Raw genomic sequence first — 15,242 nt, 5'->3', positions numbered from 1 at the left:
AAATAATTTTTGAACGATAAAAGATGATTATACTATTTGAAACATGATATTTGAAGTCTACACTGCATCGTAATGAGATATTATACTTTCATTTCCTTTTGATTGTATACATTGCAGTACTTGTCAAATACTGGTATAACAATCGTGAGGCCAATCGACATCATATTCTTTGTATAATTTATTCAGGCTAGGTAGAACCTTCTCACAAGGGACTTCCCACCAACAGAAGTCACACAAGTTTGCTTAATGTGCATTGCTGCAAGAGAAAGTTTTGTAGTTATTTTGACTTTGGGACACGAGACCGGTCAGCACTAATGTAGAATGTAATGTACTAATGTAACTTCACCAGTAACACACAAATACAATCACTCCATAACACATTTGGGCTATATGGATATTCGTGAACGTATGCATGTTGTATAGGTAGGTATAATTTGTATACTTTGAAAAGGAATTGTCGATTTCAAAAATGATTTTGCCAACTTAGTAGACTGGGAACATTTTAAATACATTGTAAAACAATTTACACTATGAACATAGATTGTGGAATTTCTCCGAATTAAAGTGGGAGTGGAACGATATTGTTAAACCCACATAAATGAAACGAAATACCGTTCTTATTTCACCTCAACATTTGAATATATTGAAATATATGACAAATACAGTGTAGTCGACAAAATATCAATGACATAATTCAACGGAACTAACTATGTAGCTTCACAATAAGACTTGACTCACCGTTCTATTGCCCAGGTTGCGTACCCGGCAGTTCAAGTAGGCTGTTTTGCCAACAAGGGCTGTGACGTTTTTCGAAGCAGATGTGTCGAAGTAGGGGCCTCTGAGGGGGGAAAGCTCAGCCGCAGGCAATGCAGAAACGTCTCCAACGCTATTGTTGATCTCTGCGTCCTGTTGGCTGGTTCGACCTGGAATAGGAAGGACAAAATGTTATTGATCGATATCCAGGTTGAGATATTGTTCTCATTTTCAGAGTAGATGAAGTTACTAGACCAGAAACAGTGTGTTATATACATCATAGAATGAGAAGGCTACCTATGATAGATCGGAAATAGAGTAGTGTCTCGTCCTATGTTATCTCTACGGTGATATTCGATTTGTAATTTCCAGCTTCTGTGCTCTAGCTTGATGAGTCATATTGTTTTCCATCCATGCAAGTGAATGAGAAAAAAGGAAGAGAAAAATATGCGCTTGATTAGAAAACTGGCTATGTCATCGCACTCCGTGAGCACTGAGCAGAATAATAATTGAAAAAATTATTCAGCTTTTTATCTTAGAAACATGATTTTATTATTAATTATTTTTCAATTATTTTAATTCAATTTATTTAATTATTAATTAATTAAAACTTTCTTGATTTGAAATATGACGGAATATATTATATTCGTAATTGGTCAACTTCTGTGGGCTATTACTTTCCCTATCAGTTTTCATTTTCCCCACATATTGATTCGTCTCCCCCTCTAGCAACATATTTTGTCCTTAATTTCTGAATAATTGAAAATTTCAATGAGGCTGTGTCATTATTTGTAACATTCCTTGAACTCAATTGACATGATACATTTTAATTGGACTATCAATGTGAGTGTGATGGAACTGATGAAGACTATCAAAATTTAAATCACTTTTGCCCGGTTGTACAGAAAGCTTTCCAATTTTAATCATGATTGAAAGTTACTAGAACCAATCAGAGAAGAGGTTTTCAAGGAGATGCCTCCCCTGAATGGTTCTTCAATCACGGTTAAAATTAATCAGTCTTTTGTGCAACCAAGCAATAATGACGAAGTTCCTGGAAAAGATTATAATCCACAATTAGATATAATGATTTAGGTGCAATATCACGGAGAATCATCCCAAAGGAAAAAACGGAAAACAAAAAACATTATTACAAGGCATTGATAAATTAAAACGTATAAGTCAAATGGTGAAGTTCCGCTTGAGGATAAATCTCTCTGAATGAAAAGTCAATAGAATACTCTCATCATGCGATTCTCCATTCTAGAGAATTCCAATCATCAGGAAATAATGTCTCATATCATGAGACCTGAATAATCAAGGGAGAGTGGAAACCATCACTGGATAAAATCAAGGCAAGTGATCGAAGAGTGTGTCATCAGTTTCCTCTTGTAATAAGAGAAAAAACGGTTGAAACTCAAGTCAATGTTATTATTTCCACTGAGAAAGTGTTTCTAAACCGGGAAACCGAACGCCTCAGTACACTTCCATATATGACGTTCATACAATGTATATTTTATACGTATATAACATGAGTGATCACAATAGTAATCCTCCCAGATTTTGTGAAATATCAAACTCCAGAATATTCAGGGAGAACTGATAATCTTTTCTTCCTTGTTTGAATATGATACGTTTGAAACATATAGGTGTATGGGAGGTGTTTGAGTGTATTATATTTCCTGTTTTGTGATCGAGAACGGAGTATAGATGGAGCAAAGCACTGGCATATTGCATGTAAACTGAAATGGAATCCTTTTTTCGATCAAGGGAAACAACTCGAAACTGCCCCCGCTGAACGTTCTGTTCTGGTTCTCAGCTCTGTAATCTCATTTGAAATGTAAAAATTGAATTATTCTGCCAATTCCACTCCGGGCGAGCCGCGCTACACTCGACCGTATCCCGACAAATGGATTCGATAACACATTCTGTATGGAAAGTAATATTGGCAATATGAGCAGCCTGCTTGTGAGCTACGAGCTGCATGTATTCTTTTTTGTTGCGTGACTACTATGGAGCCAACAAATAAATTCAAGGGATACCTTCATAGAGAACCCACCAACATTTTGGCATTGGAATGATGTACAAATGTTCTCCAATATTCTATGTAGTTATTGTTTCGCTTTGGACACGAATGTACGAGTAGTTGATACGTTTTATTCACTTCTGTCAACGAATTCCAGAAAATGATATTCATTATCCCTGGATTATAATTATCAATAGTTCATATAATAAGCAATGATTATAATATTATCTTGATATTGATCTCTTCCATTGAAATTTTTCTAATAGGAAGAATTCCAATACAAATCTCTTTGCATCTCCAGTGATGATAATGATGATGATGATGATGAGACATTAATTTCAAATTTTGGAAAGTGGAAAGCGAAAAGTAAGAATGGATTCCCAATTATAGAGAATTGGGAAGTGATTTTAGAACCTATCATTGATGATTGATAATAAGCTAGCAACTAACTGACATAGATTCAGAGAAGGTACTGTTATCAATGTTTTTCTAGATTCAAGTGAGAATTACGGAAAAAAGAGTGCTTGCAAGAGAAAGAGTGCATCAATCGATTCGATTAATCCGTAGATTCGTAAGAACTCAAATTGAATATCCTCAGATGTTATCCAATGTAAAATGCAGTCAATCCATCATATTGAAGATTCTTTACACATAATGTCTGAGAGCTTCAATACCAACTGAAATTACTCGAGAATTCGAGTAATGGTTACTGAAGGAATTATCAAGTGACCAGTGAGAGATTAATTCCTCTTTGGCGATTCTTGACAAATGTAATTTCATTGTGAAAAATTGATGGATTCGTGAAAATGCTCATGGTTGTGAATGTTGGATGCTCGAGAAATGTGAAATCTCGAGAATTCTCATCATGAGAAAGAACAATAAAATATTTCAGAAACGAGTTTGCAAGACTTTCAAGTTAGGAAAGAAATGGGGAATGAAAGTGGTGAGGCGAGAAAGTGAAGATGAGGAGGATGAAAAGATGATATTAATCGATGAGAGCAAAGAAGAATTCTCTTTCTGAAACTTTCTTCTAGAATCTGATAAAACTGTTCCGCTCTAGCACTTCTTTTCGAGTGCAAAGCGCAGTCACTCATCCCCTTATCACGCTCAAAATAGGGCTCTAATGATATTTCAACAAGAATACATCCTGGAGAACAAGTTAAATTAGATCAAATAACATTTTTTATTGCATCTCTGCAACTTTCATATATCTGAAAACTTAGATTGAACATTCTTCTGCCCATCACAACGGGAAACTTCACTTTGTTATCACGGTTCTCGTGTTATTCATCGAGTGAAATATTTAATATTCTTCACACAGTATACTATAATATTGATACAAACTCTTGTTAGCTTAAATTAATGAAATATCAATTTGCGGAAGATGATTACCTTCCTTCAACAGGATAATATTCTCAATACAACAGTATACTATAATATTAATACATACTTTTGTTAGCTTCATACAATGAAATATCAATTTTTGAAAGAATAATAGCTTCTTCCAACAGGATAATATTCTCAATAGAGGAATGATTCTCTATAATAATTATCATAGGACTATCATTGATGAATGTATGATTAAAATTGATCATTCCATGCCCTTTATCTCAACTGTACTTCCCTGTACCGGAATACTCAATACGGTACGTACAATCATTCAACAATGAACGATATAAAAATATTGATTGTCTAGTGGAAATTGGTTGCTTTGCTTTAAGAGATGAACAGTCATAATATCAATGATTTGGAACTACTGTCAATTCATCATGAAAAGGATTCAATTAATTTATAATACATCGCAATATCAATTCAGAGCAAATTCTTGTCGCCAGAAGCTATTATTGAATTCACTTCATTGGAAGGTTCTAGTTGATTATAATATGCAAAGCACGATGCTCATTATAGTAATCACTATTTCCATGAATCATCAATTTGATCGTGCAGTCTGTTTGGTGAATGATGTAAGGTAGAAGCAAAGTATTTTCTATCGTGTTTGATCAGAAGCCAATTTCGTTCCTAGAACAAATACACTCTCACCTGTGACTGCCCATCTATTGAAAAAGTTAATGAAATTAAATATCTGGGTGTAATAATAGACGAATATTTGAGGTGGAGTTCACACATAACTTTCCTTTGCAATAAACTAAAATATGCAAACTATAAATTTTACAAAATTAACAACATTTTCAACTTGGAAAGTCTTAGGATGATATACTATGCTTTTGTACAGTCTTTAATTCAATACGGTTTAGTTGTATGGGGTGGAGCCTATGACACTCATCTTCTTAATTCATTTTTGATTCAAAAGTACATAATTAAAACAATTTTAAAAAAACCTAGGTTATATTCAAGTGAATCCCTCTTTGTTGAATTTAATGTAATGACAATAAGGCAACTTTATTTCAAAAGACTTCTTAAACATATTGTGAAAAGCAAAGATACATTTATCAGAACTGATAAACTGTTTTATAACTTAAGACCTGACATATCTTTGAAGTATATTATCCACGATTCAAAATTGAGATTTCTAAGAAGACAGATCATGTATATGAGCACTAGATTTATAAATATTTTACCTTTTGATTTTGAATTAAAAGTCCAAGATAGAATGATTGATACTTGGATTAAGGAGAGGTTCTTTTTTCACTGGGAGCGGAATGGTGGTAGTGCCAATTTGATTTGTCTTTTTTTCTCATTTAAATTTTTTTTTTCTCATTTAATTTTGTTTCTCATTAGTTTTTAAGATATCTATGTATTTACTCGTTTATTCTTTTTAGTTGATCTAATTTTTCAAGTTTTTGATTTTCTTTTCATTTATTTATTTATTTATTGAATACTCCCACCAGCGGGCAAGATGTTTTTTCTTTTGCTGGTGGCGCCTAAAAAATTCTACTTTTATCTTAGGTTTTCATGATTAGTCAAGTTCTATTCTATGTTATTTCTTAGTTTAAGATATTATGTTTTTGTTAGACTTGTCTATTTTAAATTTCTGTAATGTATGAATTTTTTGGCAAATAAATTTCAAATTTCAAATAATACCATTCTGTTACTGCAGCTTAGTAGCTTGGGCTTCGCTAATTGGATGTTGATGGAACATGGCTGATTTCAGCTTTTTGACAAATGTCAGTAGTGCGACAAAAACGGAACTGGACCAGTCGTCGGATTCAATTTTTCTGTCCTTTCATTAGGGAGCAATTTATTAATGTGGCATCGCTCAATAGTCCACCATTACGCCCTCATTCCAGAAAGGAACTACTCACACAAGCGTGATCACCAGTGCCGATTTTGCAACGACCCGGATTCCAATTTATTGCGTCAAGCAAATAGGACTGCATGTATTGGACAGCTCCATTGTGCTGTGAACATACACACTCACACACTTGTTCGCTGAAATCTTGTGTCGCATAGAGGTCAACTCAACCCACACGAGTATGGTTGCTTCGCACCCTACCTGATCCTGTTCGCCCAATCACCCCTCTCTCTCTCACGCAACGCTCATCAAACTCCCCTCTCTATTCTCACCATTTCCAACACCCGAATCATTCTGGCCTATATCTCCTCATCCAAAAGTAAACCCGTCTCCTCATAACAAACTCTTCCACTTCCTCTCTTTTCAATACCTGAATCGTTCTATAGTATTTTTCATCTCTTCTATCCACCAATGCATCTACTCTCAATCTCTTACTTCATTCTATTCCTGCGACCTCTATTATGGATTTCTATTCTAGCTAATCGTTCTACTAGAACAAGAAACTAGTGATACATTAACGATATTCCTGGATGTTATCTACAAATTGAATCCAGATCCGAATTCAGGGAGAGGAAGAGAAATTTATTGATAAGAGTAAGAACACTTGAGTTTTCTGGGAGAATATTGCCAGGTAGCAGAGTTAAAAATATTGGCAAAGTTATATTGATATTAGTAATGATTGATTTTCTATTTTCTATCTTTATTCATCGATGATGAATCTGGAGTCAATGAATTAATATGAATACACATATTCGGGATCTGGGAAAGTTGTATATTTTTCCTTTTCTCAATGATGGGAATTCCCTAGTATATCGCTAATCTAGTCTGACAGTCAAATATTGTTTTATGATTCAATAAAAATCCAGAGAAACTGATAATGTGGTGAAGAAACCCCTCGACTTATGAATATTGAATAGGCACGTTGTATAACAATGATGGATTTGCTGTTAAAAAATAAGCTGTCACAGTAAATTTGATTCTCACCCTTCTTCACAACGTGATTAGGGCTTGAATAGAGATAAAATGTCTTTGAAATGCCTTCTCGAATGAAATTAGCCTCACCTACTCAATGGCAGCCTTTATTCCAGCCTTCTCCAGCCTTTACTCAGTATTATTTTTGGACTTATCTAGAGACCTACGATTGACAGCCACTGAAGATGTGACATTGGGTCTATCGGTCACATGATGCTTGCGCCAAAAAAGTTGACTAGTTGCAAAGAGAAATTGAAAGATTTTGTTCTAATTTATTGAGAAAATTACTTAAATTGGTAAACTTATCTGAATTTGATAGAGAAATTCTCCCTCTATCATTCTAATAATGTATTTAGTATGAATCTAATAAAATAACACAGGCAGAACCAACAGGTCAAATGATAATGTGTTGGAATCTTGCTGTTTAGGAAGTTAACTAGTAGCAAGACATTGAAGACAGAATGACCAAACTACTTAATCCCTAAGGTTGAATTGAAGTACCATTTAGCAACCCAATATACTAACATGCGTTCCAATTCGTCAATTATATTATATCACGTTCTTCAATCTCCCTTGGAATTAGTTAAGATACAATTATGTGACTCGACAAGCATTGATAATTATAATTGGCAATTGGAGATCTGATAAGAACATTTCAGAGTTCCCTGCTTCAAGTGATACTTGCTGTGTTGTTGTAAAACAACCGATAAAGAGAAACTTGGGAACTAAGAAAACCAAATGGAAAATATGAGAATGGATGAAAGAATATACTATTTGAAATTCTTGTGTTTACTGATGGAATTTTTAAGCTATTATCAAATTTAATGTTTAATATAACAGTTATATTGGTTTCAAAGTAACATTATAGAGGATGATTTGAATAAAAAAGAGAAGAGTAATTTGAAGTTGAATATCTTATTACAATCCCAATTCAATGCTATTGAAGCTTTAAAATACTGAATTCTACTGTAGGCTAAAGTAACATGAGAAAATATAACTAACTTTATTATTCTTGAAGTTATTTTCTTGTTCCCCTGATCGTCTGCTATCATTTATTTGTCAGTGTTGGCTGGATGGAAGCGAAATTTGAATTCAGAATGACCTTTTGTTGCTGTTAGCCGTGAAGTACGGAGATATTATCTATTCAATTAAGTTCTCATGCAAATTCATCATTTTCCGCCACTTGTAAGGCTTTATCTTTGTGATATCAAAGCCAGATGCAAGAATCAATCAATAGAGCTTTTTGAACCAATCAATAGAGCTTTTTGAATCAATCAATGGCATAACCATCCTATCATATTGTAATGAAAAACCTCTGCATTCTAGGCTTTATTGATCAGTAATGAATTCATAACAGATTCAAAATTGGAATAAATAGTTCAACATCTGATAACAGAAACATGAGAAGAAAACACTAGTCATATGATGATTCAATATCATCACATTCTTCCTGTCTTTAGGAATTCAATGAATAGTCTTTCAAATAAGAAGGCATTTTGCGCTCTCTATAAGATCTTCGCAGGGTGCCATCAGGAGGCTCTTCTTCATCACTGAGGGGGAATCCTGTATTTGTTTCATCTTGATTTTCATGATAATTTTCTTGATTGTTCTCAGGCTCTGCGTGATCACTAAGACTTGATCCTGCATTTGTATCATCTTGATTTTTATCGTTATCTTCTTGAATGCTCTCTTCTCCTCGAGGGGCAAGGTTTTTCAACGATACAGTTGTCTCTCTTCCATCACTAAGCCGTACCTTGGCATATTGTGGGTTGATTTGAAGAATATCCACCTCCTCGACTAATGGATCGAATTTACTTCTTCGTATAGGTACTTTCATTAGGACTTTGTTTGAAGGGGCAAGCCAGGTTGGAAGTGCTATACCATTAGATGATTGTCTATAGTGTCGGAACATCCTATCATGTGGCGTCTCATTAGTAGCCGTGCACAATAGGGATCAAATAGAATGTAGAGAATCTGGGAGCACAGATTCCCAATCAGATACATCCAAATTTCTATGCTTCAATGTAAGAGACACTGTGCGCCAAATTGTACCATTTTCTCGTTCGATTTGGCCATTTCCTGGTGCGTTATAAGGTGATGACATGGAAGTGGCTACTCCTCGATTATGAAGGAATTCCTGCAGCTCTCTGGATTTGAAAGAGGTTCCATTGTCAGTATGTACATAGGAAGGTAAACCAAATGTGGTAAACAAGTTCACAAGGCACTGAATTGCAGTTGATGAATTCATATTCGGACAAGGGTATGCAAACGGAAACCTAGAGTACTCATCAATTATTGTCAACAAATATTTGTTTTCAGTTTTTGATGGAAGAGAACCCTTGAAGTCCACGCTTAATCTTTCAAATGGATGTGTCGCCTTTATGAGAGTAGATTTCAATTTCTTGAAAAATTTAGGTTTTATGGCATTACATGTTTGACATGAGAAGAAGTCATTTTTCTGACATCCTCAACTGAATAGGGTAAATTATGAGTTCTTACCCAATGAATCATTCTGGTCACTCCAGGGTGACACAAGTCACAGTGTAGGGAGTGTAATTTATCGGTTTGAGTTGCATTACACACTCTGGAAAGTGCATCTGCTACTTGGTTGTCCTTTCCTGGTCTGTAAATTATTTCGTAATTGTAGCATGACATCTCCAATCGCCATCGTTGTATTTTTTCATTTTTCATTTTATTTTGATGAGTCATATCAAACATGAATGATACAGAGCGCTGGTCAGTGATAATTTTGAAGAATCTTCCAAGTAAGAAATGTCTCCACTTTTTAAGAGCACACACAATAGCAAAAGCCTCTTTTTCAATGGATGAATGTTTACGCTCACTATCATTCAGCTTCTGAGAAAAGAATGCTACTGGACGTCCACACTGTGATAGGACAGCTGAAATTGAAGAATCAGATGCATCTGTTTCAACCACAAAAGGTTCAAAGTCGTCAATTGTACTAACTACTGCCTTAGAAATCTCAGTTTCGAGTTGATTGAAGTCAGCTATAGCTTCAGAAGTCAAAGGAAAGGTCTTTGCTGTAAGAAGCCGTTTAGCTTTATCTGAATAATTGGATATCCATTTGGAATAGTGTGCAAACATTCCAATTGTTCGCTCAAGAGCCTTTCTATTATCCGGGGGTGGAAGATTGAGCAATGGTTTCAGACGTTCAGGGTCAGGAGAAATTGTCCCATTTTCAATTTTATAGCCAAGCAAGCTTATTGAAGTAAGTGAATATTTGCTTTTTTCTGTATTGATTGTAAAATTATATTTTTGCACTGCATCTAAGAATTTTTTGAGATTCAAATCATGTTCCTTCTGATTCTTACCACATATTGTCACATCATCCAGGTATGCATACGTTTTTTTCAAGTTTTCCATTATTAATAACATTATCAATGACTCGCTGAAAAGTGGGTACACCATCTGTCAGACCAAAAGCAAGCCTTCGAAATTGATACAAACGGCCACATGCCTCAAATGCAGTGAAAGGTCGATCTTTTTCTCGTAGGGGTACCTGGTGGTAAGCGCTTTTCAAGTCAATAGTGGTAAATACAGAGTTTTTTGAGACCTTAGAAACAATATCTTCAAGACTAGGGAGGGGATATGCGTCAAGATGTGTGTATCGGTTGATAGTTTGAGAATAGTCTATTACCATTCGCTTTTTGTGATTTTCGTTCTTCACTACAAATGCTTGAGCTCTCCAGGAAGACCTGCTTTCTTCAATAATTCCATCAGCTAGCAGTTTCTCAATTTCTTTCTCCATGAAACTAGTGTCTTCAAGAGAATGCTTTCGGGATTGAGTAATTATAGGTTTAATGTCTTTAGTTAAAAACTCAAAAAGTGGTGGAGGTTCTATCTTTGCTGGAGCCAGATAAATGATAGTCAATGAGGGTTTAGTTCCTCCAAATGAAACTCTAAGTTTAGAGTGTTGATTAAGTAAGTCATGTCCTACAATAACATTAGCACACAAATCAGGCAATACACTGAATTTAGTTTTGGGGTAATGTTGACCTGAAAATTCTAAATGAGCTACACAATAAAAGGAAATGTTCTTTCTTAGTGATGTTGAAGCCATGGACACTGCACCAGTTGTAGGGTACATTTCAAGTCCACATTTTTTAGCAAAACAGTGTGAAATAAATGTCTCAGAACTTCCTGTATCTATCAAAGCAGAAGTAGGAATGTTGTTTACCTGAGCTTGTACTGTATCATTTTCAAGAACAGTAGAGGCTGCAATAAGCGCCGAAGATGAAGAAGTTTTAGTAGATTTGCAGACATTTTTCCAATGACCTATTTTCTGGCATTTTTCGCATGAGTCATTTAGTGCAGGGCACTGCTGACGTGTTTTATGTCGCTGACGACCACAAAAATAACATTTTTGAAAACCTGAGCTTCCAGTTTTTACAGCTGACAAATGTGTTTCTTTACATGAATTTTCTGAAGAATTATTTGAAGTGGCATTAAGAGTTATTTCAGAAGAGAAAGAAGCTGATTGATTTCTGGCAGATTCCAAGGCACGTGCTTTTTCAATAGCTTCATCAAGAGTTAGCTTGTCAAACTCCAAAAGTCTCAGTCTTATCTGATGAGAGCTGAGGCCCCGGATAAATGAATCACGAATGTATGTTTTCCTATGAGTTTCAGAATCAACATCTGCAAACCCACAATTCTTACTCAGTTGTTGTAAAGCTTGGTTATATTGGTCAATTGTCTCATCTGAAGACTGTTTTCTAGTTGCCAATTTATGTCTAGCGAATATTTCATTTATTGGTTTTACATATGCAGATTTTAGTGCGTCAATAGCCGAAGTATATGAATTTTTGTCGGCAATTGTTTGATAAACAGAATGAGATAGAAAGTTGGTAAGCAACCGCAACTTACTTTCATCATCGATGTCTTCTTCGTCAAAAGATGCGATGAAATTCTCAAAAGTCTTTAGCCAGAAGTTCCATTCTTGTAGAGCTGTTGAAGAATTCGGATCACCATCAAACTTGTCTGGTTTCAAAAATTTGTCCATCGTAACGCGAATTTTCAGTTTTCGTTTCCAGAAAAGATTTGAAGATTATACATTTGTTGTTGAATAGAAATTGTGAAATAGAGAATAGAAATTGATTGACAAGTATTTGATAAGATGAATTGATTTGATGATTTTGGATTACTGATCAATAAATTGTAATGAAAAACCTCTGCATTCTAGGCTTTATTGATCAGTAATGAATTCATAACAGATTCAAAATTAGAATAAATAGTTCAACATCTGATAACAGAAACATAAGAAGAAAACACTAGTCATATGATGATTCAATATCATCACACATATTAAGCGAGCAATTTCTGTATATGGTTATGTATGTTCAACGGTTCTCGAAAACGGCTCTAACGATTTTCACGAAATTTAGAACATAATATATAACAATTCGATCGCACTAGGTCTCATCCCTGGGAAAACTCGCTGAAGGACATGAAAAGGATAATAATTATTCATCATTCGTAAAACAGATGATAATTTTGTCGTCTGCCGATAACAGAAGATGTGAGTGCCATGTGGGAGAGAGACATAATTATGTTCAGCTGTTCAACTATTTGCAATCAATCAGCATATCTCACATGAAAATAATAATATTAATCTAGAAATTTCAATCGACTTGATCAAAATAATCTGATTTGTTGACATGACATGGTATATCATTCTAAATTTGAGTATATCATAATTTTCAAAGTTAATCATTATTCTACAGTTTTTAAGTGATCAGTAAGTATTATTTTGTTATTCAATTTGGTTCATGAACAATCTAAGCTAGAACTTTTCTGTTTTCAAATGTTTGGACTGAAAATTGGACCTGAATGCAAGTGTGTGGAACATAACTCACGTTTTGGACTATTTATAGTGTATAAATAAGTTTTCGGGGAAGAAACAGTTGTGGGCTGTGCCTGTTAGTCCTTCCTCAATCAATCTAAAAAACTGTGTTCTGTTTATCAATGAATAAAAATAACGATCGTTATTTGCTCGAGCAAAGCTCGGTGTCTTGATATTAGAATTAATTCAAACAACTCAGTAGCATCCGCATAACAAGACGTACGGTATAACAATATAATGCGGGCCTTCTCTTCCTTGTTACTACTTATGTTTCTATTGATATCATGATAACTTTCTCTAGTATCAAGGTGATTTATACGTTTAAGTTCAATAAATCTGAGACATGAATTGTGATAAGCAGTTCGATCTCTATCATGATATTATCTGATATTCGTGAATGTTTAGATGGATGTCATGTTTGGTATAGATCTTTTCCAATAGAATTTTATTCAACTACTGTTCCATGGATAGGTCTCATAATATTCATGTTTCAATCCCAAAAACTCTCGATTAATTCCATGAATGATAATTATCCTGCCATCACCATTCACGCTTATAAAGGAGAGTAGATGATATATTATAGTTCATACGCATACATCTTACTCCTATTTCTCATACCAATATAAACAGATTCAACATGATTGTTGATAGAACATGCTTCTGTACTGTGATTGTGTGTACTTTATTCAAATATTCAATTCACACACAAACGCAAAGTGCAAGCTTTTCCAAGAAAGCCAATATTTACTCACTGAGAATGAAGAGACTTTCTGAGCACCTGAAACTGTGCAGATGTGAGATGTGACTTAGCCGTGGTGGTGGTAGTAAAATGTTTGCCAAGCAAACCGCTGCGTTAGCCATGGCCATGTGTACTCCTTGCTCCTTACACAAAATAAGTCGGGATAAGTCTTCAATAACCAGTATCATGTTTATACTCAGCATATTATTCCAGCATTTTCCATTCTCTTCCAGTTCATAGTCTTAGAATAGCTCAACTGAATACTCTTAGGATGGATGCACGAATTATGATAATAACTATTTTTAAGATCAATGATGAAGTATTATTCTTAAGGACTTTCATGATTTTATTTTTTTATTTGTACGAAAATTATCCTAAAGGTATTATATTAAAGAACTACGAAGATTCTTCTGCTAGTATTTGAATGAAAATGGAGGCATATCGTCCTATTCCAAACATAGTAACATAGAATTCCATTGTACAATGTATTGTACAGTATTGTTACAGATGAGATAAGAGTTTTATTCTCTATTGATTCTTTATCACAACTGACAATGTATTGCCAGGTCTTGCAAGACGCATTGCATACCAACACTACATTATAATGGAAACGAATCAACAATTAACATATTCAGAACAGAAGATAAATATGTAAATGAGTAGATAACTTCTAGAAACAAAATGTACTGTTTTTAAATAGCGTAGAACCTATTTTGTTATACAGGATAGAAATGATAATACACCTGAAATTCTATTAATAATAAGTAAATAAATTGACTCAAATTTTCTTTACATATACACATACACACACACACACACACACACGATCAACGAAAACCAAACTAGAAAAAATTGATTGAAATAAAATACTGAAGAGAAAATACTGTAGTTTTGATATATCTTCAGGCATTTTCTAAAAGAAGATATTCACTCCTTCTATACATGTTAACCAATGACATTGAGTTATGATATTCGGGACCAAATTCAGTCCGTCTGTAACTGAACACTTTCTCAATAATTATTAATATTATTATTGAGTTTCTTATCCATTCCAAAGTATAGTTGATTTGAATCATGGTTCAACAAAAAGATAAAAGATTTAGAGAATATTTCCCAGTTACAAATCAAACAATCGGTATATTGGATGAGGTTCCATGTAATTTTTCATACATTTTTTTCTCATAATGCTCCTGGAGCGCGTATGCCTTTGTTCGATACTGTAAAAATGGAACAGATTCATAAATTTATTGCTGTTATTTGTAGAGAAAGGATTAGAGATAATACTTTTTGAGTGCTGAAAGAAATAGCTTGCATCGTGGTAGTACGTTAGGTTGCAATGAAATAAAGTTACAAGCGCCGATTTTTATTGTGAAGTTCACCGTCTCTTATCTTCTTGCCGGGCTGGGTGAAGTTGGTGAGTGGAGAACATAACGGAAAACAGGAGTGGCCTACACAGCGCTGCAGCCTTTCATACACAAATCGGAATTGCTGGAGTGGTGGTGAACCGAAATGAAGTGTCAAGAGACGGAAGAACTTTCGGCGTTCCAAAGAGAGGAGCAGCGTTATGCCTCATCACAAAAAATACATTCATCCACACGCACACATTCGCAACCCCGGCGCCGTACGGGGCCAAACTTCCCCC

The 15,242-nt window shown here is 34.6% G+C and overlaps 1 protein-coding gene across 2 annotated transcripts in view; it reads right to left on the bottom strand.

Annotated features, from left to right (window-relative positions):
* Positions 1–15,242, bottom strand: part of LOC111058517 (zwei Ig domain protein zig-8) — a 120,175-nt gene that overhangs the window by 55,915 nt on the left and 49,018 nt on the right. For both annotated transcript variants that reach the window (XM_039420465.1, XM_039420466.1), the window contains exon 2: positions 739–923. In XM_039420465.1, coding sequence (XP_039276399.1) covers positions 739–923 — 185 coding nt within the window. The remainder of the gene's footprint in view (positions 1–738; positions 924–15,242) is intronic.

This window comes from Nilaparvata lugens, chromosome 2 (genome assembly GCF_014356525.2).
Source record: "Nilaparvata lugens isolate BPH chromosome 2, ASM1435652v1, whole genome shotgun sequence".
Classification (NCBI taxonomy): Eukaryota; Metazoa; Arthropoda; class Insecta; order Hemiptera; family Delphacidae; genus Nilaparvata; species Nilaparvata lugens.
This window is presented reverse-complemented; position numbering and strand designations above follow the sequence as displayed.